This window comes from Mobula birostris, chromosome 4 (genome assembly GCF_030028105.1).
Source record: "Mobula birostris isolate sMobBir1 chromosome 4, sMobBir1.hap1, whole genome shotgun sequence".
Lineage (NCBI taxonomy): Eukaryota > Metazoa > Chordata > Chondrichthyes > Myliobatiformes > Myliobatidae > Mobula > Mobula birostris.
In genome coordinates, this window is record NC_092373.1 from 175,752,960 (window position 1) to 175,778,155 (window position 25,196).

The window sequence follows — 25,196 nt, forward strand, 5'->3', positions numbered from 1 at the left end:
CCTTCCTGGTAACCTCCTTGAAAAGCTATAAGATTGGTTGGGCAATACCTAACCAATACCTAGCCTCACTTCTGTAGACCCTGTGTTCATCTTCCAAGTAAATACAGATACAAAAAAAATCAGTTTAAAATCTCCCCCATTTCTTTCATGTCCATGCATATATGACCACGCTGATCTTCAGAGGGACCTGTTTTGTCCATAAGACCATAAGATTTGAGAGCAGAATTGGGTGATTTGGCCCATTGAGTCTGCTCCACCATTTCATCGTGGTTGATTTGTTTTTCCTCTCAGCCCCAATCTCCTGCCTTCTCCCTGTATCCCTTCATGCCCTGACCAATCAAGAATATATCAACCTCTGCCTTAAATATATATAAAGACTTGGCCTCCACAGCTGCCTGTGGCAAAGAATTCCACAGATTCACCCCTCTCTGGCTAAAGAAATTCCTCCTCATCTCCATTCTAAAAGAACACCCCTCTATTCTAAGGCTGTGTCCTAGGGTCTTTGATTCTCCCACTATAGGAAACATCCTCTCCACTTCCGTTCTGTCAAGGCCTTTCACCTTTCGATAGGTTTCAATGAGGTCACCCTTTATTCTTCTGAATTCTAGTGAATACAGGCCCAGAGCCATCAAATGCTCTTCATACGACAAATAGTTCAAACTAGGAATCATTCTCATTAAACCCTCTCCAGTTTCAGCACATCCTTTCTAAGATAAGGGGCCCCAAACTGCTCACAATACTCCAAGTGAGGCCTCACCAATGCTTTATAAAGTCTCAACATTATGTCCTGGCTTTTATATTCTAGTCCTCTTGAAATGAATGCAAACATTGCATTTGCCATCCTCACCACAAACTCAACCTGCAAATTAACCTTCAGGGAATCCTGCACAAAGATTCCCAAGTCCCTTTGTGCCTCAGTTTTTTGTATTTTTTTTCTCTATTTAAAAAATAGTTAACTCCTTCATTTTTTTCTACCAAAGTGCTTGCCGTACACTTCCCGACACTATTGCATCTGCCACTACTTTGCCAATTCTCCTAATCTATCTTAGTTCTTCTGTAGCCTCTGTACTTCCTCAAAATTACCTGTCCTCCAACTACCTTCATACTGTCTGCAAACTTTGCAACAAAACCGTCAATTCCATCATCCAAATCATTAACATATAATGTAAAAAGAATCGGTCTGTACACAGACCCCTTTGGAACACCACCAGTCAGAGGCAGCCAACCAGAAAAGGTTTCCTTTATTCCCATTCTTTGCCTCCTGCCAATCAGCCAATGCTTTATCCATGCTAGAATATTTCCTGCAATACCATGAGCTCGTAGCTTGTAAAGCAGCCTCACATGTTGGCACCTTGTCAAAGCCTTCTGAAAATCCAAATACACAACATCAACTGATTCTAACTTTGTCTATCCTGTTTGTTATTTCTTCAAAGAATTCCAACAGATTTATTAGGCAAGATTTTCCCCTGAGGAAACAATGCAGACTACAGCCTATTTTATCATGTGCCTCCAAGTATCCTGAAATCACACATCCTTAACAATTGACTCCAACATCTTCCCAACCTCTGAGGTCAGATTATCTGGCCTATTATTTTCTTTCTTCTGCCTGTCTCCCTTCTTGAAGAGTGGAGTCACATTTGCAATTTTCCATTCCTCCAGAGCCATGCCAGAATCAACTGATTCTTGAAAGATCATTACTGATGCACCCACAGTGTCTTCAGCCACCTCTTTCAGAACCCTGGGCTATACACCATCTGGTCCAGGTGACTTGACTATCTTCAGATCTTTCAGTTTTCCAAGAACCTTCTCCCTAGTAATGATGACTTCACACACTTCATGACCCTTGACACCTGGAACTTCCACCATACTGCTAGTGTCTTCCACAGTGAAAACTGATGCAAAATATTTATTCACTTCGTTCGCCACTTCCTTGTTCCCCCCATTACTAGCTTTCCAGCATTGTTTTCCAGCGGTCCAATATCCACTCTCTCCTCTCTTTTATGCTTTATGTATCTGAAGAAACTTTTGGTATCCTGTTTAATATAATTGGCTAGCTTACTTTCGAATTCTATCTTTAAATTACTTTTTAGTAGCCGCCTATTCGTATTTAAAAGCTTCCCAATCCTCTAACTTTCTGCTAATTTGTGCCCTATTATATGCCCTCTCTTTGGCTTTTGCAGCCCTTTTGCTCTTGATATATCTGTAGAAGCCCTTGGTATTCTCCTTCACCTTGTCTCTCAGAAGAACCTAATGCATTCTTATAGCCCTCCTTATTTTCCTCTTATGTGTTCTCTTGCATTTCTTATACTTCTCAAGTGCCCCATTTGTCCTTGCTGGCTATATTTGCTATACACCTCCTTCTTTCTAACCTCAGTACACTTGAAAACCAAGGTTCCCTAAACCTGTCAGCCTGGCATATTATTCTAATAGGAACATCCAGTCTCTCTACTCTCAGTATTTCATTTTTGAAGGGTCCTATTGATTTGCCAGAAAGCTACCAATCCCATTCCACACCTGCCAGATCCTTTCTGATGCCATCAATTTCTTTCTTCAATTTAGAATCTGAACCCGAGGACCAGTCCTATCTTTCTTCATAATTATCTTGAAACTAATGGAATTATGATCACTGGATCCAAAATGTTTCACTACATGCAGTACACTTTAGTCACCTGCCCTGTCTTGTTCCCCAGTAGGAGATCCAGTGTCACGCATTTGAATTAAGATCTCACTAGTTAGAAACTTTATTTGATAAATTCTATCCCATCTAGTCCTTTTGACAGTATGGGAGTTCAGTCGCTATGTGAAAATCACCTACTATCACAACCTTATTTTTCTTTCAACTGCCGGCTATTTCTCTACAAATTTCCTTCTCTAAATCCCATTGCCTATTGGGTGGTCCATAATGTAATCCCTTTCTAATCCTTAGTTCCACTAATACAGCCTCAGTAGACTAGACTAACCCTTCAGACTGTACTGTCTGAGCATTGCCAAGACACTTTCCCTGACTAGTAATGCCATCCCTCCCCTTTTTAATATCCCTCCCACTATCATGTGTAACGATGGAACCTTGGAACATTGTCAGTCCTGCCCCTCCTGTAACCAGCGGCTCACTAGTGGCAATAGTATAATTCTACATGCTGATCCATGCTCCAAACTCATCTGCCTTACCTAGAAAACTCCTCGCATTGAAATAGACGCAACTCAGAACAGTTGTGCCACCATGCTCAACCTTTGTATTCCTGACTTAAAATCCACTTTGCCCACAACTGCTCCACTAGCTGCCCTAGCACTCTGGTTCCTATCCCCCTTCAACTCTAGTTTAAACCCTCCAGTGCAGCACTGGCAAACCTTCCTGTAAGGATATTAGTCCCCTTCCAGTTCAGCTGTAGACAGTCCCTTCTCTACAGGTCCTACCTTCCCTGGAAGAGAGCCCAATGATCCAAAAATCTGAAGCCATCTAAACTCTATAATCTTCCTATTTCTAGCCGCACTAGCACGTGCATGGGTAGCAATCCTGAGATCACCATCTTGGAGATCCTGTCCTTTAACCTAGCATCTAATTCCTGAACTCACTTTGCAGGACCTCGTCACCTCTCCCACCCATATCATTGGTACCAACGTGAACCACGATCTCTGGCTGCTCACCCTCCAGCTTAAGAATACTGTGGATTCGATCCCAGATGTCCCTGACCCGGCACCCAAGAGGAATCTCATTCTTGTCTGCAGAACTTGCTGTCTGTTCCCCTAACCAATGAATCCATGATGACTATAGCTCATCTCTTCTCCCCCGCTTCCCTTCTGAGTCACAGAGCCAGATTGAGTGCCAACGACCCTGACTGCTGTGGCTTTCCTCTCCTAGGTCATCTGCCACCCCACCCCAACACAATAGTATCCAAAACAATATACTTGTTGCTGAGGGGAACAGCCACAGGAGTACCCTGTCTATTGATTGATAGGCAATACAGGGAGGTAGTTACATCTAAGGTGCAGGACACAGGTAAGTGGCTGTCTGTCCCCTTTGCCTCTCCTGACAGTTACCTGTGTCCTGTACCATAAGTGTAACTACCTCCCAGTATCTCCTGTCAGTCAACCTGTCATCCTCCCTTTCCTGGAGGGAGGGACAGTGTTTGTCCTTCCGTTGCCTCTTTTTCCACTGTTGCAAGGGTGGACATGCTGTCTGTCTCCTGCATTTTCTTCAGTATGGATTTCCAGCATTTGGTGTATTTAGCTTTTTGAGTGCTCTCCCCTGTTGGCACGGGACTTTCCAGTGGTGTTCCGTAATCAGATTCCAGTCTGTCTGGTGCATGAGATGTACATCCAGTAAGTATGTTTTCTGATTATGCTAATCACCTGATTTCTCTTTCCTTCCAGCTGATGGACCTTACCTTCAGATTCTCGAGCAGCCCAAACAGGTACGGGAGATTTCCCTGGGTACACAGCCTCCTTTCTCTCTGCTAGCAATGCATGCTGCTTCCTTAGCTACCAGACAACATGTAAAGGAGCTTTCACTGTCCAAGACAGAGGCCTCATCTGTCCCCCTCCACACTCTCTGTGGGAACTCCATTCCCCCCCCCCCAGTGAAACCATTCCCCTCCCTTCAGTACATATCCTCCCCTCCCCCAGGATCTCTTCTCTACTCCTCCAGTCACCCCTCCTTTCCCGCCATTGCAAACCCTTCCAGTCCCCTAGCATATTCAATCCCTTTCTCCTCAAATCTCCCGGTGCATCCCCTCATCTCCCCCAGGGTGTCCCCTCCCCTCCCCCATCATGCCTCTTCCTCCACCAAGCACCCTCCACCCCAGCACAGTCCCTCCCCCAGTCCTCTCATCTCCTCAAGTGTGTAATTCTCCCCCAGTGCATTCCCCTACTGAAGCACAGATCTCTTCCCCTGACATGGTTCCCTTTCCTCAGCACAGTCCTTCCCTTAGTGCCTCCCTCCCCCCAGCATGACCGCTCCCTCAGCATGTCTCATCCCTCCTCACGCAATCCCATGATGTCTGAATGAGGACTGACCCTTCTTTGAAAATGTGGGCCAACTTTTAAAAAATTGTGCCCAAGAAGTCTGTGAATAGTTCCAGCAGAGGTCCCATCCATTTCAGGGTCTTCCCATTAGGAAGGGATGCAGAGCCATGGGGAGGGTGGGGAATAGATTTACTGGAACAGTCCAGGAGCATTGGGATGGATTGAGTTGGTGGAATGGGCAGACACATGGCAGATGAAGTTTAGTGCAGGGAAATGTGAAGTAATGCACTTTGATAAAAATAATAAGAAATGTCAATGTAGAATAAAAAGGTACTGTTCAAAAAGGATATGGGAGGGGGTGCTGGTGACATAGGTGCATAATTGATGGATAGTGCCAGGGCAGATTGAGAAAATGACAGGGAAATTCTGGGCTTTATCAGTAGAGGCATAGAGTGTTAAAACAGAGAAATAAGCTGAACCTTTATGAAACACTGGTTAATTAGGAGGTGTCGTTGACAGTGAAGAAGGTTATCGTAGATGACAGAGGGTCCTTGATCATTTAGAGCAGTGGGCCGAGCAAATGGATTTCAATACAGATTAGAGTGAGATGCTGCATTTTGGGAAGTGTAGGATTTACAGTGTGAATAGTAGGGCAGAGAGAGTGTAATTGAACAGAGAGACCAAGGTGTACAAGTGCATTGTTCGTTGAAAGGAATGCCACAGGATGGTTAAAAATATATATATATTTAGCATGCTGGTCAAGGCATCGACTATAGGAGTTGGCACGTTATGTTGCAATTATGTATGTCGTTGGTAAGGCCGCACTTGGAGCACTGTGTACTGGTTTGGGTACCCTGTAGTAGGAAAGATGTGGTTCCGCTGGAAAGGATGCAGAAAAGATTTACAAGGATATTGCCTGGACTAGAAGGTCTGGGTTAAAGAGAGAAGTTGGCCAGATTAGGTCTTTATTCCTTGGAACATAGGGTCAGTCGTATAGAAATATTTAACATTATAGGAGGCATATATAAGGTGGATAGTACCAGTGAGATACAATGGGTCAGCTCTTTGTGGTGCTGCAACAACAACCTCGCTCTCAGTGTCAGTAAGACCAAGGAACTGATGGTGGACTTCAGAAAGGGTAAGACGAGGGACCCCACACCTGCCCCCATAGAGGGACCAGCAGTGGAGTGAGCAGTTTCAAGTTCCTGGGTGTCAACATCTCTGAAGATCTCTTCCGGGCCCAAGGTTTTGATGCAATTACAAAGAAGGCATGTCAACAGCTATATTTCATTAGGAGTCACCAAAGACTGCAGCAAATTTCTACAGATGTACTGTGGAGAGCGTTCTAACACGTTGCGTCACTATCTGAAAGGAGGGGCCACTGTGCAGGCGATGCCTCAAGAAGGCAGCATCCATCATTAAGGACCCTCGTTAACTAGGGCATGCCCTCTGCGCTGTGCTACCATCAGGGAGGAGGTACAGTAATCTGCATGGCATAGGAGCAGCTTCTCCTCCAGCACCAGATGTCTGAACGGACATTGAACCCACGAACACTACCTCACTCATTTTTGCTCTCTTCTTGCACTGCTTACTTAATATATTTCGTATGTCTATTTCTTCCTGTTATTTGTGTTTTTATGTATTGTGCTGTACTGTTGCCAACAAACAACAAATTTCATGACACATGTCAAAGTTATTAAACCTAATTCTTATTCTGGTCCTTTCCCCAGGGTAGGGAGTCCAAAAAGAAGGGGCGTAGGTTTAAGGTGAGAGGAGAAGGTTTTAAAAGGGACCTGAGGGGCAATGTTTTTCTCCCAGAGGGTGATGAGTATATGGAAAAAGCGCCAGAAGAAGTGGTTGAGGCAGGTGCAATAGTATTATTTTTAAAAATACTTGGATATGGGGTGGGACTTAGAGGGATATGGGCCTAATTCAGGGAGTTGGAACTAGCTGGAGTTGGCATAAACTTGTTGGGTCGGTGGGCTTGTATCCATCCTACAATTGCTCTAGAATCTATAACTTGAGTGTCATCTTCAGTTCTTGTGCCTTATTTGGGGAACGATGTGAAGATTTTCGAGGGAGTCCAGAAAAGAGTTACAGGAATGGTTCCCGGGGTCAGGGGATGCCGGTGCAAGGAGGGTTCAGGGCAGCCTGAACTGTTTTCCTTTGGGAAGAGTAGGTTGTGGGAGAATTGATAGAAATGTATTAAACATTGAATGGACTGGAGAGAGTGGATAGACCACAACATAAAACCTAGAACATAGAATGTAAAACATAGGGATCTAGGCCCCTCGTCCCACGATGTCCGCGCCAACCATGTCGAAATGATTGGAGACACAGAGACTGCAGATGCTGGCATCTGGAGCAACAAGCTATCTGCTGGAGGAATTAGTTTCAGAATCAGGTTTCTTATTGACATGTGCCATGAAATTTGTTGTTCTTGCGGTGGAAGTACAATGCAAGACTTAAAAGTACAATAAGCTACAACAGGAAATAAGTTAAATCAGATAGTGCAAAAAAGAAATAGGGAGGCAATGTTCACAGACCATTCAGGAATCTGATGGTGGAGGGGAAGAAGCTGTTCCTAAAACATTGAGTGAATATCCTCGAGTTCCTGTACCTGTACCTCCTCCCTGATGGTGGTAGTGAGAAGGGGGCATATCCTGGATGGTGGGGAACTCAGTAGGTCAAGCAGTATCTGTGGGAGAAAAGGGACGACAGCAGATTGTTTGTTTTGCCATTTGGGAGGCTGTTCCCAATGGCGGAGGGGTGAAGGACTAGCGGTCACGGGTATACAAAGAAGGAGATGAAAATGAAGACTGACGTGAGGAGAAGTTGCAGATGTGGTGGGGTCAAACTCCACTGTGACCTTCCCGAGGGAGTTGGGTAAATGTATGATGGAGAAATGTCTGCAGAGAAAGGGAGGGGGAGTGGAAGGAGTGAGCTGTCTGGTGGAGCGCGGGTGCAGACTCAATGGGTAAATAGCCCCCACTGACTGGAGGAGCTGCAGTCATGAAATGCTTTTGTGGCATAGTTAGTGGACACCACTCCAGGAAGAACAGTGACCCAGAGGACACGATTTTCTGGGAGAAGGTATAAAATTTTGAGGGAATTCTGCAGTGAACGGCTGGGAGCTGAGAGCTGCGGGCAGAGGTGGTGGAAGCAAAAGGGAACCGAGGAGAGAGCAAGGCAGTGAGACTGATTGGAGGGTCCACGCACACTTGACAGGCTGACTGGTCTCTTCCAGTGTTCTGTGACCCTGCTTTCTAAGCTGTGATTCCTTACAGGGACTTTAGATGTTCCCTTGGGGGAAAATGTTGAGGTGTATAAGGAGTAAGGAGAGGGTTTCAGTCTGCTGGACACAGCTGCCCCACTCTCTCTGGATTGGGAATTGAGCAAGGAGTAAAGTCCAGCTCATCTGGCTGAAGGGAGACTGGGATCAGGAGCACAACAGAATTATTGAGTTGTTAAGCTGAATCTTGCTTTCAGCCTCACCTGTTAGATATCCAGCCTTGAAAGAACTATACCCACAGGAATGTGCTGAAACTTTGAAGGATATTACTAGGTTAATATGGCTGGAAAATCCCTGGCTGAATCCAGGTTCTGAGAATCAGCAGGAATTTAACAAACCCTCTTCCTTTCCATAAAGAGGGCAAGTTGCTGACTCCTTCCTGATCTTTCTCAGACTTCCCTGCCACTGAGAGTGTACTAACTGATGCTAGAGTGATACCCAGCTGCTGGGTGAGGATGGGGTCGGTGTCTCTGAGATATTTGCTGAGCTCTCACTGCCTTGTCAGCGACAACCACACTGGCACCACTCTGGGACAGAGAGAGTGACAAATAGAACCAGTTGTTATTCACAAACTTCTTGGTAACTTTTTTTTTAATTGCTCACGTTTTTTAAGAGCAGCCAGTCCTATTTGATCATTCACAACCACAGGATAACCACAAGTCCTTGATATTAGCTTAGCAGTGTCAGTAAATGACAGTCTTTTCGAAACATTGTGTTTGTAGTGCTGGCAAATATCCACAGTAGGAAGGAAGTTAATGTGTGTGACAAATGTCAGCAGTGTAGTGTCGACGTTTGCATCTCCAGATGTTTATCTCATTCCTTTTCAGCTTTTACTGCTTCTTGTTAATGCAGCACAGATTAATACTTTACCCTCCCACTGGATTCCTCCCTCCCTCCTCAAACCCCATCCCCTCCCACCCCATTGCCCTTCTCTCTCTATTCCCCCACCTCTCCTTCATCTCCCCTCACTCAGCCTCTCTGCTATCTGCCTCCCTGTTCCCCTCATTCCCCTCTATCCCTCGTCCCTCTCTCTCCTTCGCCATCCCTCATATTTTTCCTCCTCATTTCTCTCTCTCTCTCTCCCCATCCCCCTTCTCTCACTCTCCCATATCTCTTTCTGCCCTGTACCCTTCTCTCTCCCCATACCCTACTTTCCCATCCCATCCACCCTGTCTTCTCCCTGTTCATCCTTCTCTCTTCTTCCCCAACCCTTCTCCATCCCTCATCTCTGTGTCATCCCCATCTCTTCCTGTCCTCACTTCTCTCTCTTCCCCCCATGTTTCCTCTCTCCCCCGTCCTTCCTCTCTGTCCACATCATCCCTCCTCTCCCGACCCTCAACATCTCCTCATTGTTAAACTAGAAACTGAATTTAAAATTGGGCTTCATATTTCAGTCTAATACCTGCAGGGACCTCACGACGATGTAACTCCGATCCTTGCCCCACTGGGCTGACCCTCGCTCCCACAGCCACTTCCCTGAAGGTGCCCATCTGAGTTTTTTTGTTTCCGGTGGCTGTGTTGACTGTCGCAGAGTTCTCTGTCTGCTCCAGATGTGCCCGTGACCTGTCAGGACCCGTATGCTTCCTCCGCCACAAGCACACATGATTCATGTGACCTCTGTAAGGTGGCAGGAGATTGATAAAACCCTTTACTTAAAGGTAGGGTCCTGGCCTGAGGAACAGAATTAGGCAGGTAGTGAGACGCAAGACAGTTACACTAAACCTCTGCTGGATATTTGTGTCTATCTCCTCTTTGGGTCCCTCCATATCTGCTGTACTGTGCAGAAGTCTTAGGCACATGTGAAAAAAATTTGTAAAGTGAAGGTGCTTTAAAAATAATGAAATGTAAAGTTTCAAAATATCAAAAAGAACTAGAAAGAGCAGGAAACATTAAAAAAATTCAATATCAATATTTGGTGTGACCTTCCTTTGCCTTGAAAATCACATCAATTTTCTTAGGTACATTGTTGTGCAATTTTATAAGGAAATTGGCTAGGAGGTTGTTCCAGGCATCTTGGAGAACTTGCCACAGTTCTTCTGCAGACTGTGGCTGTCTTGCTTGCTTCTGTCTCTCCAGGTAATCCCAGGCAGCCTCGATGATGTTGAGATTAGGGCTCTGTGGGGGCCACACCATCTGAAACCATATTAAAAAAAACTTAGTGTGCCTAGGATTTTTGCACAGCACTGTACCTCTTACCTTAAACCTCCCCCTCACCTCGGCTGAGCTAGGAAGTTCCTCATTGTCTATTCCACTCGTAGTTCTGTATGCCTGCATCAGGTCCCTCCTCTGCTCCAGGAGGGACAAAAACCTAGCCACTCCTGTCCTTCCTAGCTGAAAGGCTCCATCCTAGGGGACACTATTGGTAAATTTCCATTACACCCTCTCATCCTTGCTATAGTGTGATGAATAGAACTGCACACAGAACTCTAGCCATGGCCTAAATAATGTTTGATCATTAGATTCTGGATTAGTTCCTGAGGATTGGAGGGTGGCTAATGTAACCCCACTTTTTAAAAAAGGAGGGAGAAAGAAACCGGGGAATTATAGACCGGTTAGCCTAACGTCGGTGGTGGGGAAACTGCTGGAGTCAGTTATCAAGGATGTGATAACAGCACATTTGGAAAGCGGTGAAATCATCGGACAAAGTCAGCATGGATTTGTGAAAGGAAAATCATGTCTGACGAATCTCATAGAATTTTTTGAGGATGTAACTAGTAGAGTGGATAGGGGAGAACCAGTGAATGTGGTATATTTGGATTTTCAAAAGGCTTTTGACAAGGTCCCACACAGGAGATTAGTGTGCAAACTTAAAGCACACGGTATTGGGGGTAAGGTATTGGTGTGGGTGGAGAGTTGGTTAGCAGACAGGAAGCAAAGAGTGGGAATAAACGGGACCTTTTCAGAATGGCAGGCGGTGACTGGTGGGGTACCGCAAGGCTCAGTGCTGGGACCCCAGTTGTTTACAATATATATTAATGACTTGGATGAGGGAATTAAATGCAGTATCTCCAAGTTTGCGGATGACTCGAAGCTGGGCGGCAGTGTTAGCTGTGAGGAGGATGCTAAGAGGATGCAGGGTGACTTGGATAGGTTGGGTGAGTGGGCAAATTCATGGCAGATGCAATTTAATGTGGATAAATGTGAAGTTATTCACTTTGGTGGCAAAAATAGGAAAACAGATTATTATCTGAATGGTGGCCGATTAGGAAAAGGGGAGGTGCAACGAGACCTGGGTGTCATTATACACCAGTGATTGAAAGTGGGCATGCAGGTACAGCAGGCGGTGAAAAAGGCGAATGGTATGCTGGCATTTATAGCGAGAGGATTCGAGTACAGGAGCAGGGAGGTACTACTGCAGTTGTACAAGGCCTTGGTGAGACCACACCTGGAGTATTGTGTGCAGTTTTGGTCCCCTAATCTGAGGAAAGACATCCTTGCCATAGAGGGAGTACAAAGAAGGTTCACCAGATTGATTCCTGGGATGGCAGGACTTTCATATGAAGAATGACTGGATGAACTAGGCTTGTACTGGTTGGAATTTAGAAGATTGAGGGGGGATCTGATTGAAACGTATAAAATCCTAAAGAGATTGGACAGGCTAGATGCAGGAAGATTGTTCCCAATGTTGGGGAAGTCCAGAACGAGGGGTCACAGTTTGAGGATAAAGGGGAAGCCTTTTAGGACCGAGATTAGGAAAAACTTCTTCACACAGAGAGTGGTGAATCTGTGGAATTCTCTGCCACAGGAAACAGTTGAGGCCAGTTCATTGGCTATATTTAAGAGGGAGTTAGATATGGCCCTTGTGGCTACGGGGATCGGGGGTATGGAGGGAAGGCTGGTGCAGGGTTCTGAGTTGGATGATCAGCCATGATCATAATAAATGGCGGTGCAGGCTCGAAGGGCCAAATGGCCTACTCCTGCACCTATTTTCTATGTTTCTATGTTTCTATAATCCCTCTCCTAGCTCTTGTATTGTAAGCCTTAGCTAATGAAGGCAAAAATCCTCTATACCTATCTGTGCTGTTGCCTCTGGGGGGTCCTTGGACGTGTAAATAAAGGCCCCTCTGTACCTCGGTACTCCCGCAGCTCTTACCATCCACTATACTTGTCTTATCAAATGTAACACCTTACTTTGTTCACATTTAAATTCTCCCTACCATTCCTCCGGCCATCTCACCTGTAGCCAACGTCTTACTTCCTCACTATCTGCAACATCACCTGTCTTTGTGTCATTAGTAATCGTACTGCCTAATTCACAGTTAGATCACTAATTTGTACAACAAACAGTCAGAGTCCCAGCTCTGATTAAATCGGTGGTCATAAGCATCTAATCACAAACCTGACCTTCAGTCAATACCCACTTCCTCCTTTTCCCAAGGCAATTTTGGCTCTAGTTTGCCAACTTGCGTTATTAAATACAACCTTTGGACCAACCTATCTTGTGGGACCATGTCAAAGGGCTGCCGAAGTCCATGTAGACTGGACATCCCCTTAGCAGAGTCATGCCAACTATCCCTGGTCAGTTCTGCTCCTCATTCATAGATTAATTCTGTCCCTTGGAATTTTTTCTGGTGATGTTAAAAAGCCGTTTTGAGATGTGACTTGCACAGTTGTGTTCATGTTGTCATTGGTTATTTCTCTAGAGAGGATTTCGTTTCCGCTATGGGTGTGAAGGTCCATCCCACGGAGGACTACCTGGGGCTTCCAGTGAGAAGAACAAGAAGACCTACCCTGCTGTTAAGGTCATTATTTGAATGTTAAAACCAGCAAAATGTTCTTAATCCTCGTATATTAAACTTATGTGACATGTGAAACTCATCTGATTAGTTCCAGTGACCTGGTCCATTAGTACAAAGGAATTAAAATCAGCATTTCACATTCATAAATTTACAAGTGGAAAAATCGCCAAGACAAACAGAATCTTTTAATAGTTTTTAAATTTATCTCAGATATTATCTCAAAATGTAAAGACCTTTTCAGAGTATTTCTTTGGATATTTCTCAACTGAGAGAGTGAGTTGGTAGCTGGTGGGTGGATTACTCTGATAATAGAATTAAACTTAGTACAGATGCAAATATGATCTTTGGGGCTGGGATGTTTCTCAACAAGTGTGAAAGAGGAAATTAGTCGGAGCTTAAGAATGAAGCCAGGAAGTTTAAACCAGGAGCTCGTGGTTGAGCATTGTGACCTTGGGTATAAGGTGATGTTTGGATAGTTCAAGTTTCCAGGCAGCGGAGTTTTGCTTGTGTTAGTTTTATTATTTAGAAGAATGAATCTGCATCTCTTCTTCCCACGGTGAGGGTCAGACACCACATTGCGATGCCAGGAAGTTGAGGCAGTCATCGTCACTACTTCTTCCTCCTCGGTTTTCTCAACAAAGTGATCTCTGACAGGAAGAGGCTTGGATGTCATCAGTGGTGGATGCTGGCCTTCTTGCCCATCAACACTAATTCCATGTGCCCACATTAGTACTGTAGCCAGTGTGTGATTAAGTGTTGCATCCTTACCCATTCACTTTGCCTATCAATATCCCCCTGATGCTCTTCTGCATCTCCCTCACAATCCATACTGGCATCCAGTTTAGTAATGTCAGGAACTGTGGACATGTTGCACTTGGTCCCCCTATTTAATTCAGTGACATAGATTACATAAACACAAAATAATCTGCAGATGCTGGGGTCAAAGCAACACTCACAACACGCTGGAGGAACTCAGCAGTCGGGCAGCATCCGTGGAAAAGATCAGTCGACGTTTTGGGTCGGAACCCTTAGTCAGGACTATAGGGGAAAGGGGCAGAGGCCCTATAAAGAAGGCGGGGGGAGGGTGGGAAGGAGAAGGCTGGTAGGTGCCAGGTGAAGGAACGTTTCGGGCCAGAACGCCGACCGATCTTTTCCACGGATGCTGCCCGACCTGCTGAGTTCCTCCAGTGACATAGATTGTTAACTGGATTACCCAGAACTGATCTCCAGGGCAGCACACAGCTTCCCAACTGGAAATGACCCGTTCATTCCTACTTCTACTTTTCTGTTTGTTAAACAATCATCACTCCATGCTAATATCATCCACTCTAATTTTATTTAATAACATCCTGTATGCAATGTCTTACTTGAAGGCCTTCTGGAAGTTGAAATGCATCATATCGATGTGTTTTCCCTTACCTACAGTGTTAGTTACCAAAGCTGAATGCAGAAAAGCCATGTAAGAGATGCTGCTTTACGCAATATCATTCCTTTTTATAAATAAAGTACCCTTTGTCAGTGAAATCTCCCAAAGTATATGAGAGTGAGAGAGAGAGAGAGGGAGGGATGTCAAAACAATTACTAGTTCAGGAAGGGGTGATTAGTCTGGAATTATTAAGGGACAGAGGGCTACATACCAAATACTGGTAAATAGGATTGGTTAATGGTCAGACTAGTAGAGTTGGCTTGTAGGAAAGTTCCTACACTGTATAACTCTGGAATCTAGACACTGATGTCCAGATTCTGTTGGGGGCGACAGAGTAGCATGGCAATTAGCGTAAGGACAGTCAGAGGTACGAGTTCAATTCTGGCATCCTCTGTAAGTGGTTCCTTCAGGTGTGCACGTGGCTTTCCTCCGGATGCTCTGGTTTCCTCCCACAGTCCAAAGACCTACCTGTTGGCAGGCTAGTTAGTCATTGTAGATTTTCCCGTGATCAGGCTAGGGTTAAATTGATGGGTTGCTGGGAGGCGCAGTTCAAAGGGTTTGTTCCGTGCAGTATCTGTAAATAAATAAAAATAAAATTCTTCGCTCTTCGTCCAAGTAACATAGAAAGTGATCAGGGGAAATGGTGAGCAAAGCTACAGGGATCTGTGCCAATCCTGTGCTGAATCTGATGTCATTTTTAAACAGTTTAATTTTTAAGAACATTTGAATGGATTTTCGAGTTCTTGCTGCTTTTCCGCATCAGGATTTAACAGGTGCGTAAGTACCACTGGCTGGCTGCTGTGTTGTTGGTGAGGCCAGGAAACGAGAGTGTGGTGTTTTTAGACGTAGACAGAGGTGGGATTTTGTGATATTTGTGTGGGGGTCACTGCAGTCCATGGGTCAAACTGAGTTTCCCAACATGGGCGGCCAGCCAAAGACTCTCGTTCGTGATGTACTGTATCGTATGATGTGGGCAATCATGGTCTTTCCATGACCAGGACTGTTCTGGGCAAATTTTTTACAGAAGTGCTTTGCTATTGCCTTCTGGGCAGTGTCTTTATTGATCCCAGTCATTAGCAATATTCTTCAGAGATTGTCTGCCTGGTGTCAGTGGTAACATAACCAGGACTTGTGATAACCACCAGCTGCTCCCAAGGGTCGAGTACTGGGAAATGGTTTCAGTGGAGGTGGCTACTGTGGACCAGCGTACACATGGTGGGCCGAGGGATCAGCTGCAATTGGGTAATAAAGAGGAGGGACTCGGCACAATCACTTGAAAGATTTTTTCCTTGTCTGTTTTTTTTCACTTGCTTGTTCATTTGATGTGGCAGAGTGTCATGGGCAGCACTGCATCACACCCACGCCTCACTGCCCCTGGTCTCGGTGGGACCTCACGGGAGCGCAATAGTGCGGAGTCATGTCTAGGCCACGGTGGGGAAACGAGGTGGATTGTAGGCTTATACAACATTCTGGGAGCTTTACGGTCACTATCATTGTCATTAGCTCCTGTTAAGTTACCAGCTGCTGGGGGATTTGATCTCAGATCTCCTTCATTGGCAGGATGAGCTTGAACCCCAGCACAACACACGCACAAAATGCTGGAGGAATTCAGCAGGTCAGGCAGCATCCAGCGAAAGCAATGCTGTCTGAGGGAGAGAAACAGATGACATTTCAGACCAAAGCCCTTCATCAGGACTGGAAAGGAAGGGCAAAGAAGCCCGAATAAGAAGGTTGGGGGAAGGGGATGAGGTACAAGCTGGCATATGGTCAAAGGAGTAGAGATTATGGGGGAGGTGAGGGGGGGGCATGGTTCCCCCTTCCTTTCCAGTATTGATGAAGGGTCTCAGTTTGAAATGCCGGCTGTTTATCAGCCTGGCCTGCTGAGTTCCTCCTGCATTTTGAGTGCATGTGTTGCTCTTGAACACCAGTTCCTGGTTGTAGAGTTATGGAGTCATAGGAAACTACAGCACAGAAACAGGCCCTTCAGCCCATCTAGTCCATGTCGAACTGTAATTCTGCCCAGTCCCATCGACCTACACCCAGATCATATCTCTCCTTCCCCCTACCAGCCAAGTGCTTATCTAAATTTCTGTTAAATGTTGAAATCAGACCCGCATCCACCACTGGTGCTGACAGCTCGTTCGGCACTCTCGCCTCCCTCTGAGTGAAGAAGTTCCCCCTCATGTCCCCCTGAAACACTTCACCTTTTACCCTTAACCCATGACTCTATTTTTTGTCTCAGTGGAAAAAGTCTGCTTGCATTTACCTCTGTATACTTTTGTATACCTCCATCAAATCTCCCCTTATTCTCCTACGCTCCAGGGAATAAAGTTTTAACCTATTCAACCTTTCCCTCAAGATACATCCTTGTAAATTTGCTCTGTATTCTTTCAATCTCAGTGATATCTATCCTGTATTTTATTTTTTGTCAATTCACAGAAGTCATTGATTGTAGGTAGGTTGAGTTGAAGCTGAAAGTGTTCTAGTTTGCAGTCACTGAAGGCAGTATTCCCTTCCTGTACTTAACGGCACAGCTCCTAAAAACTTTTTTCCATGGGTTTGTGGTTGAAGTGGCTGGAAACAAAATTTTTACTGCTGTTGATTTCTGTCCTATTTTCATGAGCAATGAACTGTAGTTAGTGTGGGGAATTCCCTGTTATTTCCAAGATACGTAATGTGGCCACGTGACTGAAGGCAGTCAGTCTGTGTCTTCACAGAACTGCGAATAACTGCAGTATTTTCACAGCTAGGGACGTTCTGCCAGGCTGGGAGGGTGCTTTCTGGTGAAATGTGGAAGTTCCCCGTCCATGAGTGGGGCTTCATTGAATTACATTTTATGAAAGGTTTCTGAATGTGTCTGTAATTACCCTGATGTTACTTTTAAATGGGTGGGGAGAGAGGTGGGAGGCAATTGTTAAAATGGGTAGTATTGGACCTGATAATTAACCTACTCCCATCATTTTTGGTGGAGATGTCAAACAGTCCCACCTACCTCACAAGCAGAAAGTTAAATATTATGTGAACATGTTTGGACAACAGTGAGTTCTGCTCTCTGAAACAACACCATAAATAGCAGAATCATTCTTCCTCATTCCCTGGTGCAGCGTGCGTGCGCGTGCGTTTGTGTGTGTTCATGTGTGTGTGTGTGCATGCGTGTGTGTGCGCGTGTGCACGCGCTGACTGCAGTGTGTATGGGGGACAGGTGGGGGGGGGTCAGCCAAGCAACATTGAGTGCACACTGGATGAGACCCCCTAGGTCAGGTTCTTGTGGTTTTCCTGTTCAGACAGGCCCTACCCCGCTTTTCCTAAGGTAAAACTTCCAGGTGTGGAAGGGACTACAGATTTAGCTCTTTCACTGATGTACTGTGGACAAGTACTTAGCAGTCCAATGTTGTCAGAGACTACACTTGAACTCGTGTCACCCTGTCCTGTAGGTGGGTGTACAGTTACACCATAATCTTTGTCACAAACAAGAGAAAGTCTGCAGATGCTGGAAATCCGAGCAACACACACAAAATGCTTGAGGAACTCAGCAGACCAGGCAGCATCTATGGAAAAAAGCACAGTCGATGTTTCGGACTGAAACACTTCGGCAGGACTGGAGAAAAAAAGCTGAGGAGTAGATTTGAAAGGTGGGGGAGGAGAGAGAGAAACACCAGGCGATAGGTGAAACTTGGGTGGGGGATGAAACGAAGAGCTAGGAAGTTGATTGGTGAAAGAGACAGAAGGCCTTGGAAGAAAGAGAAAGGGGGAAGAGCACCATAGGGAGGCCATGGGCAGACAAGGAGATAACAGAGAGGAACAAGGGGATGGGAAATGGTGAAGGGGTGGAGGCATTACTGGAAGTTTGAGCAATCGATGTTCATGCCATCAGGTTGGAGGCTATCCAAATGGAATACAAGTTGTTGTTCCTTCAACCTAAGTGTGGCTTTATCACGACAGTGGAGGAGGCCATCAATGGATATATTGGAATAGGAATGGGAAGTGGAATTAAAATGGGTGGCCACTGGGAGATCCCACTTGTTCTGGCGGATGGAGTGTAGATGCTTGGCGAAGCGGTCTCCCAATCTACGTCAGGTCTCACAGATATACAAGAGGCACGCCGGAAGTACTGAACACAGTATATCACCCAACAGACTCACAGGTGAAGTGTCGTCTCATCTGGAGGGACTGCTTGGGCCCCTGAATGGTAGTGAGGGAGGAGGTGTAGGGGCAGGTGTAGCACTTGTTCTGCTTGCAAAGATAAGTGCCAGGAGGGAGATCAGTGGGGAGGGAGGAATGGAGAAGGGAGTCACATAGGGAGCAATCCCTGTGGAAAGCAGAAAGTTGGGGGGAGGAAAAGATGTGTTTGACGGTGGGATCCAATGGAAGTTTTGGAAAATTATGTGCTGGACGTGGAGGCTGGTGGGGTGGTAGGTGAGGACATGAGGAACCCTGTCCCTGGTAGCGTGGCGGGAGGATGGAGTAAGAGCAGACAAGTGTGAAATAGAAGAGGGTTAGTTGAGGGCAGCGTTGGTGGTGGAGGAAGGGAAGCCTCTTTCTTTAAAAAAGGAGAACATCTGCTTTGTTCTAGAATGAAAAGCCTCATCGTGAGAGCAGATGCGGCGGAGATGGGGGAATTGAGAGAGGGGGGTGGTGTTTTTACAAATGACAGGGTGGGACAGGGTCTGGTACAAGTAGCAGGGTGCCCACCCATTTTAATTCCACTTCCCGTTCCCATTCTGCGTGTCCATCCATGGCCATCCACGTTGAGGTCACACTCAGGCTGGAGGAACAACATCTTATATTCCATTTGGGTAGCCTCCAACCCAATGGCGTGGACATCGATTTCTTAAACTTCCAGTAATGCCCCCTCCCCTTCACCATTTCCCATCCCTTTGTTCCTCTCTGTTATCTCCCTGCCCACCCATCGCCTCCCTCTGGTGCTCCCATTCTCCCCCCACTCTCTTCTTTCTTCCATGGCCTTCTGTCTCTTTCACCAATCAATTTCCCAGCTCTTTGCTTCGTCCCTCCCCCTCCAAGTTTCACCTGTCGCCTGGCATTCCTCCCTCTACCTTTCCACTCTACTCCTCAGCCTTGTTTCTCCAGTCCTGCCGAAGGGTCTCGGCCCGAAACGTTGACTCTACTTTTTTTCCCTAATGCTGCCTGCTCTGCTGATCTGCTCCATTCTGTGTGTGCTGCCCATGACCTTTCAGGTGGAGCAGCTTTCCTCGACCTCTCGCTTACAGAGAGTCCGGGCACGGGGTGGGGTTGAAGATTGGAGGGGAGGGTGGGGGGCATTGTTTCAGTCCGGGGGTAGAGGTGGGGGGGGCGGTTCTGGAGCTCATTGCTGAGAGGACGGGGAAGGCAGAAACCCTCACTCTTGTACTTGAAGAGTTGTGACCTTCAGGGCTGGAAGGTGAGTTAGACTGGGGAACTCTCCTCAACCTGCACAGCCATGAGGGGTCTAATAGTGTTTGGTTTGTAAGTTCTTAATGGTTCTTTAACATTGTACAATGCGTGATTCACTGATTGTAGATCAGCCTATCAGAATAGAGAAAAGTACAGCACTGGTCAGGCCACTTGGCCCATGATATTGTGTTGGTCTTGATGCGTATTTATCCTAAATATCTTCCCGTGTCTCATCTATATCCTCTAGTCCCTTCATATTCATGTGTCTGTCTAAAAGCCTCTTACACTCCGCTAGACTGTCTGCTTCCCTGGTAACCCACTCCAGGCGTCCGTTTTAAGTATAAAAAAATAACTTGCCCCTCACATCATCTTTCAAGTCCGCCCTTTCTAAACTAAAAGTTTGTTCTCTAGTGTTTGACATTTTCTACCCCAGGACAAAGATTCTGACTGTCTACCCTATCTATGCCTCTCATAATTTAAAAAAAACTACAGGTTTCCCCTCAGCCTGTAGTGTTCGAGGGTGAAGAACCCAAGTTTGCCCAACCTCTCCTTATACAGTAGCTCATTCTCTCTAATCCAGGCAGCCTGGAAAACCTCTTCTGCACCCTGGCCACACTCTCCACGTCCTTCCTATAGTGGGGTGACCAGAAGTGCACAGTATACGCCATGTGGTGTGAACAAAGCTTTGCATGACTTCTTTACACTTCTGCTACATACTCCTCCCAAAGAAGACAAGCATGCCATAGGCTTTCTTTACTATCTTATTCACTTGTGTAGTTACTTACAGCAAACTATGGTCCTGGACCCCCAAGATCCTTCTGTACCTCAGTGCTACTAAAGGACCTTCCCTGAATGGTATACTTCCCCCTTCCATTTGACGTCCCCAAAGTGCAACATCTCACCCTCATCAGATTAAACTCTTATTTGCCATTTCCCAACCGCTATCTGTAACTGATGTATTCTTACTGTATTCTTTGATAATCTTTTACAGCTCTTTCAGTCTTGGTATCTTCTCCAAATCATTGATGCGTATCACAAACAGTAGAGAACCCAGCAAAGTCCTTGTGGAACACTTCCAGTCACCTCCATCTAGAATAACAGCCCTCCAACACTACCCAGGGGAGGGGAACGTCGACTCAGACCATGAGAGGCCTGCGTCGGGCATTTTCATTCCTTACAGGGTGCAGATTGGAAGTCTGTGTGGGGCGCCATGGCTGGCACAGACTAGAGCACTGTGTGGTTAAGTGCCTTGCTCAAGGACACAAACATGCTGCCACAGCTGAGGCTCGAACTAGCGACCTTCAGATCACTAGACGAACGCCTTAACTACTTGGCCATGTGCCCAACACTACTCATTGTCTCCTATAGCAAATGGGAAATCTTAACACAGATGTTAACTTGTGTCAGAGGGAATTAGACAACACTTGCTCTTTAACACAGGGTATTAGGAGACTGGGATAATGAGTCCAGCTCCCAGAAGCGACATGGATTGTGTTCCCTGTTGGTGCCCCACGCTCGAGGTAACGCCGGCACTTCGTGCTTGAATTCATTCACTCACTCTTCTCCTGTTCAGATCTGTAACTACGTTGGGCATGCCAAGATCGTGGTTCAGCTGGTGACTTCTGGTCGGGACATGGTTCACCTCCACGCACACAGCCTGGTGGGCAAGCAGTGCGAGAAGGGGATCTGCCTGGTGCAGATTGGCCCCAAGGAGATGACGACAACGTGAGTCCTCTGCTGGTGGGCCCCCTCTGACCCCAGGGATGGTTCCCACGGGAATGTCACAGTTTAGAGGTTCCTCAGTTACAAGGATCACCCTGTATGATACAAATTCTTCGATCCAATCCCCAACCTCAGTACATTAACCTCATTAGCAAACCCCACTGCCCTGTCCTTACTCCTGTCCCAATTACCCCTCAGACCAAGCCCCTTCTTACCCCTCCCACATTCCCTCTTCTTTACCCCTCCCCTCTTCCCCACATACCCCCTTACCCCTTTCAGCTCTTTCCTTCCTCACCAAAGCCCCCTCCTGTCCACCTTCCTCCATACTCTCCTAACCTCTCCTTATCGTTCCCCTCTCCCCCATCAAAACCCCTCCACCCTCTCAACCCTCCACTTCCACCTCCCATTCCCTCTCCAGCGTGTGAAATCATCATGTGCTTCTCCCTCTGTACCCTCCGCCGCCTGGGCAATTGGTCCTGCTTCTCATTGAAGATAACAGGGTGGAAGAGATGTTTGGCCTATCATGCGTCTGCTGACTCTTACAAAGAGTTTTCCAACTAGCCCCACACCCCTTGCACGTACCCAGTTTCCCTTGGCCCCACTCCTGCTGCAGCCTTCCCCACTCTCTTGCCAATAATCTCCCTCGCCCCGTCCCTCCCATACTCACTTACCTAGTCTCTTGCTCACATTCCCTCACATCCTCCACTCTCCCTCACATCTGATCTGCCTCAAACCCCTCTTCCTCAACCCTTGTCAGCCTCACCCACTCTCCCACAGCTACTCTACCCCCCATTCCATCATGTCTGATTTATTAGCCCCCTCTACCCCTTTGTCCCTGCCAACTCCCAGTAACCTTTGATGTCCTTACTAATCGAGAACCTCTCGACTACCATTTTAAATATACCCAATGATTTGGCCTCCACAGCCGTATGCAGCAATGAATTCCACAGATTCACCACTCCCTGGCTAAAGAAATTCCTCCTCATCTCTGTTCCAAAGGGACATCCTTCTTTTCTGAGGCTGTGGCCTCTGGTCCTAGACTTCCACACCATAGGAAATATATCTGCGTTCACTCTATCTAGGCCTTTCAATATTCGATAGGTTTCAATGAGATCGCCCTTCATTCTTCTAATCTCCAGCGAGTATGAGCCCAGAGCCATCAGAAGCCACATACATTGACCCTTTCATTCCTGGGATGATGCTTGTGAACTTCCTCTCGACCCTCTCCAAAGCCAGAACATCCCTTCTTTGATAAGGGGCTCAAAACTGTTCAAATGCAGCCTGACCAATGCCTTATAAAGCCTCAGCATTATGTCCTTGCTTTTATATTCTAGTCCTCTTGAAATGAATGCTAACATTAAATCTGCCTTCCTTACTACCAGCTCAACATGTAAGTTAACCTTCAGGGAATCCTGCACAAGGACTCCCAAGTCCCTTTGCAACTCTGATTTCTCAATTTGCTCACCCCTTTGCCTTTATTCCTTCTACTAAAGTGCATGAACTTACGCTTCCCGACTCCTCAACATGACCTGCCCCTCCACCTGTCTTCCTATCATTCGCAAACTTGGCCAGAAAGCCATCAATTCCATCATCCAAATTTCTGACGTACAACGTGAAACGAAGTGGTACCAACCCCAGCAGAACACCACTAGTCACAGGCAGCCAAGCAGAAAGGGCCCCTTTTATTCCCACTCGCTGCCTCCTGCCAGTCAGACTGTTCCTGCGGAGGGGAGGGGACTCCCTGGGGAAGGTGAGGTTGTTGTGGGGTTTCCCAGGGAAAAGGTGTGGGCGTCCCGGGGAGTGGTCTGTATGATTCTGGGGAGGGGAAGGGCATGGCATGGGTGTTCTTGGACAGAGGGAGAGTGTGGGTGGTCCCAGGGAAGGGGAGGATGTGGAGGGTCCCAGGGAAGGGGAGGACGTGGGGTCCCAGGGAAGGGGAGGACGTGGGGGTCCCAGGGAAGGGGAGGACGTGGGGGTCCCAGGGAAGGGGAGGATGTGGGGATCCCAGGGAAGGGGAGGATGTTGGGGTCCCAGGGAGAGAAAGGTTTGAGTGGTCTCAGGAAGGGTGTGTTGGGGCCCTGGGGAGTGTGTGGGGGTTTCAGGGAAAGTGCAGGTGGTCCCAGAAAGAAGATTGTTTGAGGGGTCTCGGGGAGGGGAGGGTGCGAGGGGTCTCGGGGAGGGAGGGTGAGGGGTCTCGGGGAGGGGAGGGTCCGAGGGGTCTCGGGGAGGGGAGGGTGAGAGGGGTCTCGGGGAAGGGAGGGCGAGGGGTCTCGGGGAGGGGAGGGGAGGGTGTGAGTATTCCTGGGGAAGTGTGGGTGGCCCGGGAATGGTGAGCGGGTGGATGTGGGTCGTCTGGGGGAGGGTGTTGAAGGCAATCTGCCTCCCCCCTATCCCCCCCCCACAGCGGAGCCTTTGACCCCTGACCCCTGTCACCACTGCAGGTTCCCAAACCTTGGCATCCTGCACGTGACCAAGAAGAACGTGGCCAGCACACTGGAGCAGAGAATGATTCAGGCCTACATGATGGGTTACAACAACGGTGTGGTGATTCACCCCGAGCTCAACCACCGACACAGTGATGGCTACGGCCCGATGGAGCTGACAGGTCAGTTACAGGGGATAGCACGGGCATGATGGGCCGAACGTCGGGGGGCAGGGGTTGTTGCTGAGTGACTGGGCCTGTGTTACTGTCTGCAGAGCGGGAAAAGGAGCTGATCCACAACGCATCGATCCAGCAGGCAAAGGAAATGGACCTGAGCGTGGTCCGTCTCATGTTCACCGCCCTCCTGCCCGACAGCAGTTGCCGGTTCACCCGCAAGCTGGAGCCCGTCATCTCCGACCCCATCTACGACAGCAGTGAGTTACAGACCGGACTGGGGAGGGGGCATGGCTCGTACAGAGGGCACGCTGGTCATTCGGTGCATGGGGGTGAGGGTGGGCCGCAGAACTCGCTCCCCCCTGTTGGAGCCGGGCGCTACCCCAGGCCCAAACTGCTGCCCCCCCCCCCACCCTGCACAAGAGCAGAGTGGCTGAGTGTGGAATCACTGCACTTTAGCAGAAGGCAGGGACGGGGTCTGGGTCTGGGGTCCGTCCTTTACGATGGCTCCGCGTGTGGTCCCACAGGGTGCCCTGGGCAATGGTGGGTGGTGGGGCAGGGGACCGTGAAGGTCAGTGGAGGCAGTGGTGGTTCGTGGGGCTGTGGGCAATGATGGATGGTGGAGGCAATTGTGGTTACTGGGAACAGTGATGGTCAGAGAGTCAGGGGGCAGTGATGGTCAGTGAGTCAGGGGGCAGTGATGGTCAGAGAGGCTGGAGACAGTGGTGGTCAGTGGGGCAAGGGTCAATGGTGGTCAGTGCGGCTGGGGACAGTGATGGTCAGTGGGGCTGGGGACAGTGGTGGTTAGTGGGGGAAGTGCAATGAAAAACTTACTTGCAGCAGTATCACAGGCACTGGGCATCAGATACAGCACGTTCACCAGGAAAACGTAAATCAAACATAAATTATACCCCAAAGAACAAAAGTAAAACAAAGTCCATTTTAGTGCAAAGTGATGAAAGAGCTGCTACACTGAGGACATGATTAGGGCTTTGCCATTTGGTTATGGATCTGAATGGTCGAAGGAAAGGAGCTGTTCTTGGACCTGGAGTTGTGAGACCACAAGCT

At 47.4% G+C, this 25,196-nt stretch overlaps 1 protein-coding gene across 2 annotated transcripts in view; it reads left to right on the plus strand.

Annotated features, from left to right (window-relative positions):
• The window catches only part of LOC140196778 (nuclear factor NF-kappa-B p105 subunit-like), a 129,295-nt gene that overhangs the window by 37,048 nt on the left and 67,051 nt on the right, over positions 1-25,196 (plus strand). For both annotated transcript variants that reach the window (XM_072256553.1, XM_072256554.1), the window contains exons 4-8: positions 4,372-4,412; positions 12,898-12,996; positions 21,384-21,535; positions 23,974-24,137; positions 24,230-24,388. In XM_072256553.1, coding sequence (XP_072112654.1) covers positions 4,372-4,412; positions 12,898-12,996; positions 21,384-21,535; positions 23,974-24,137; positions 24,230-24,388 — 615 coding nt within the window. The remainder of the gene's footprint in view (positions 1-4,371; positions 4,413-12,897; positions 12,997-21,383; positions 21,536-23,973; positions 24,138-24,229; positions 24,389-25,196) is intronic.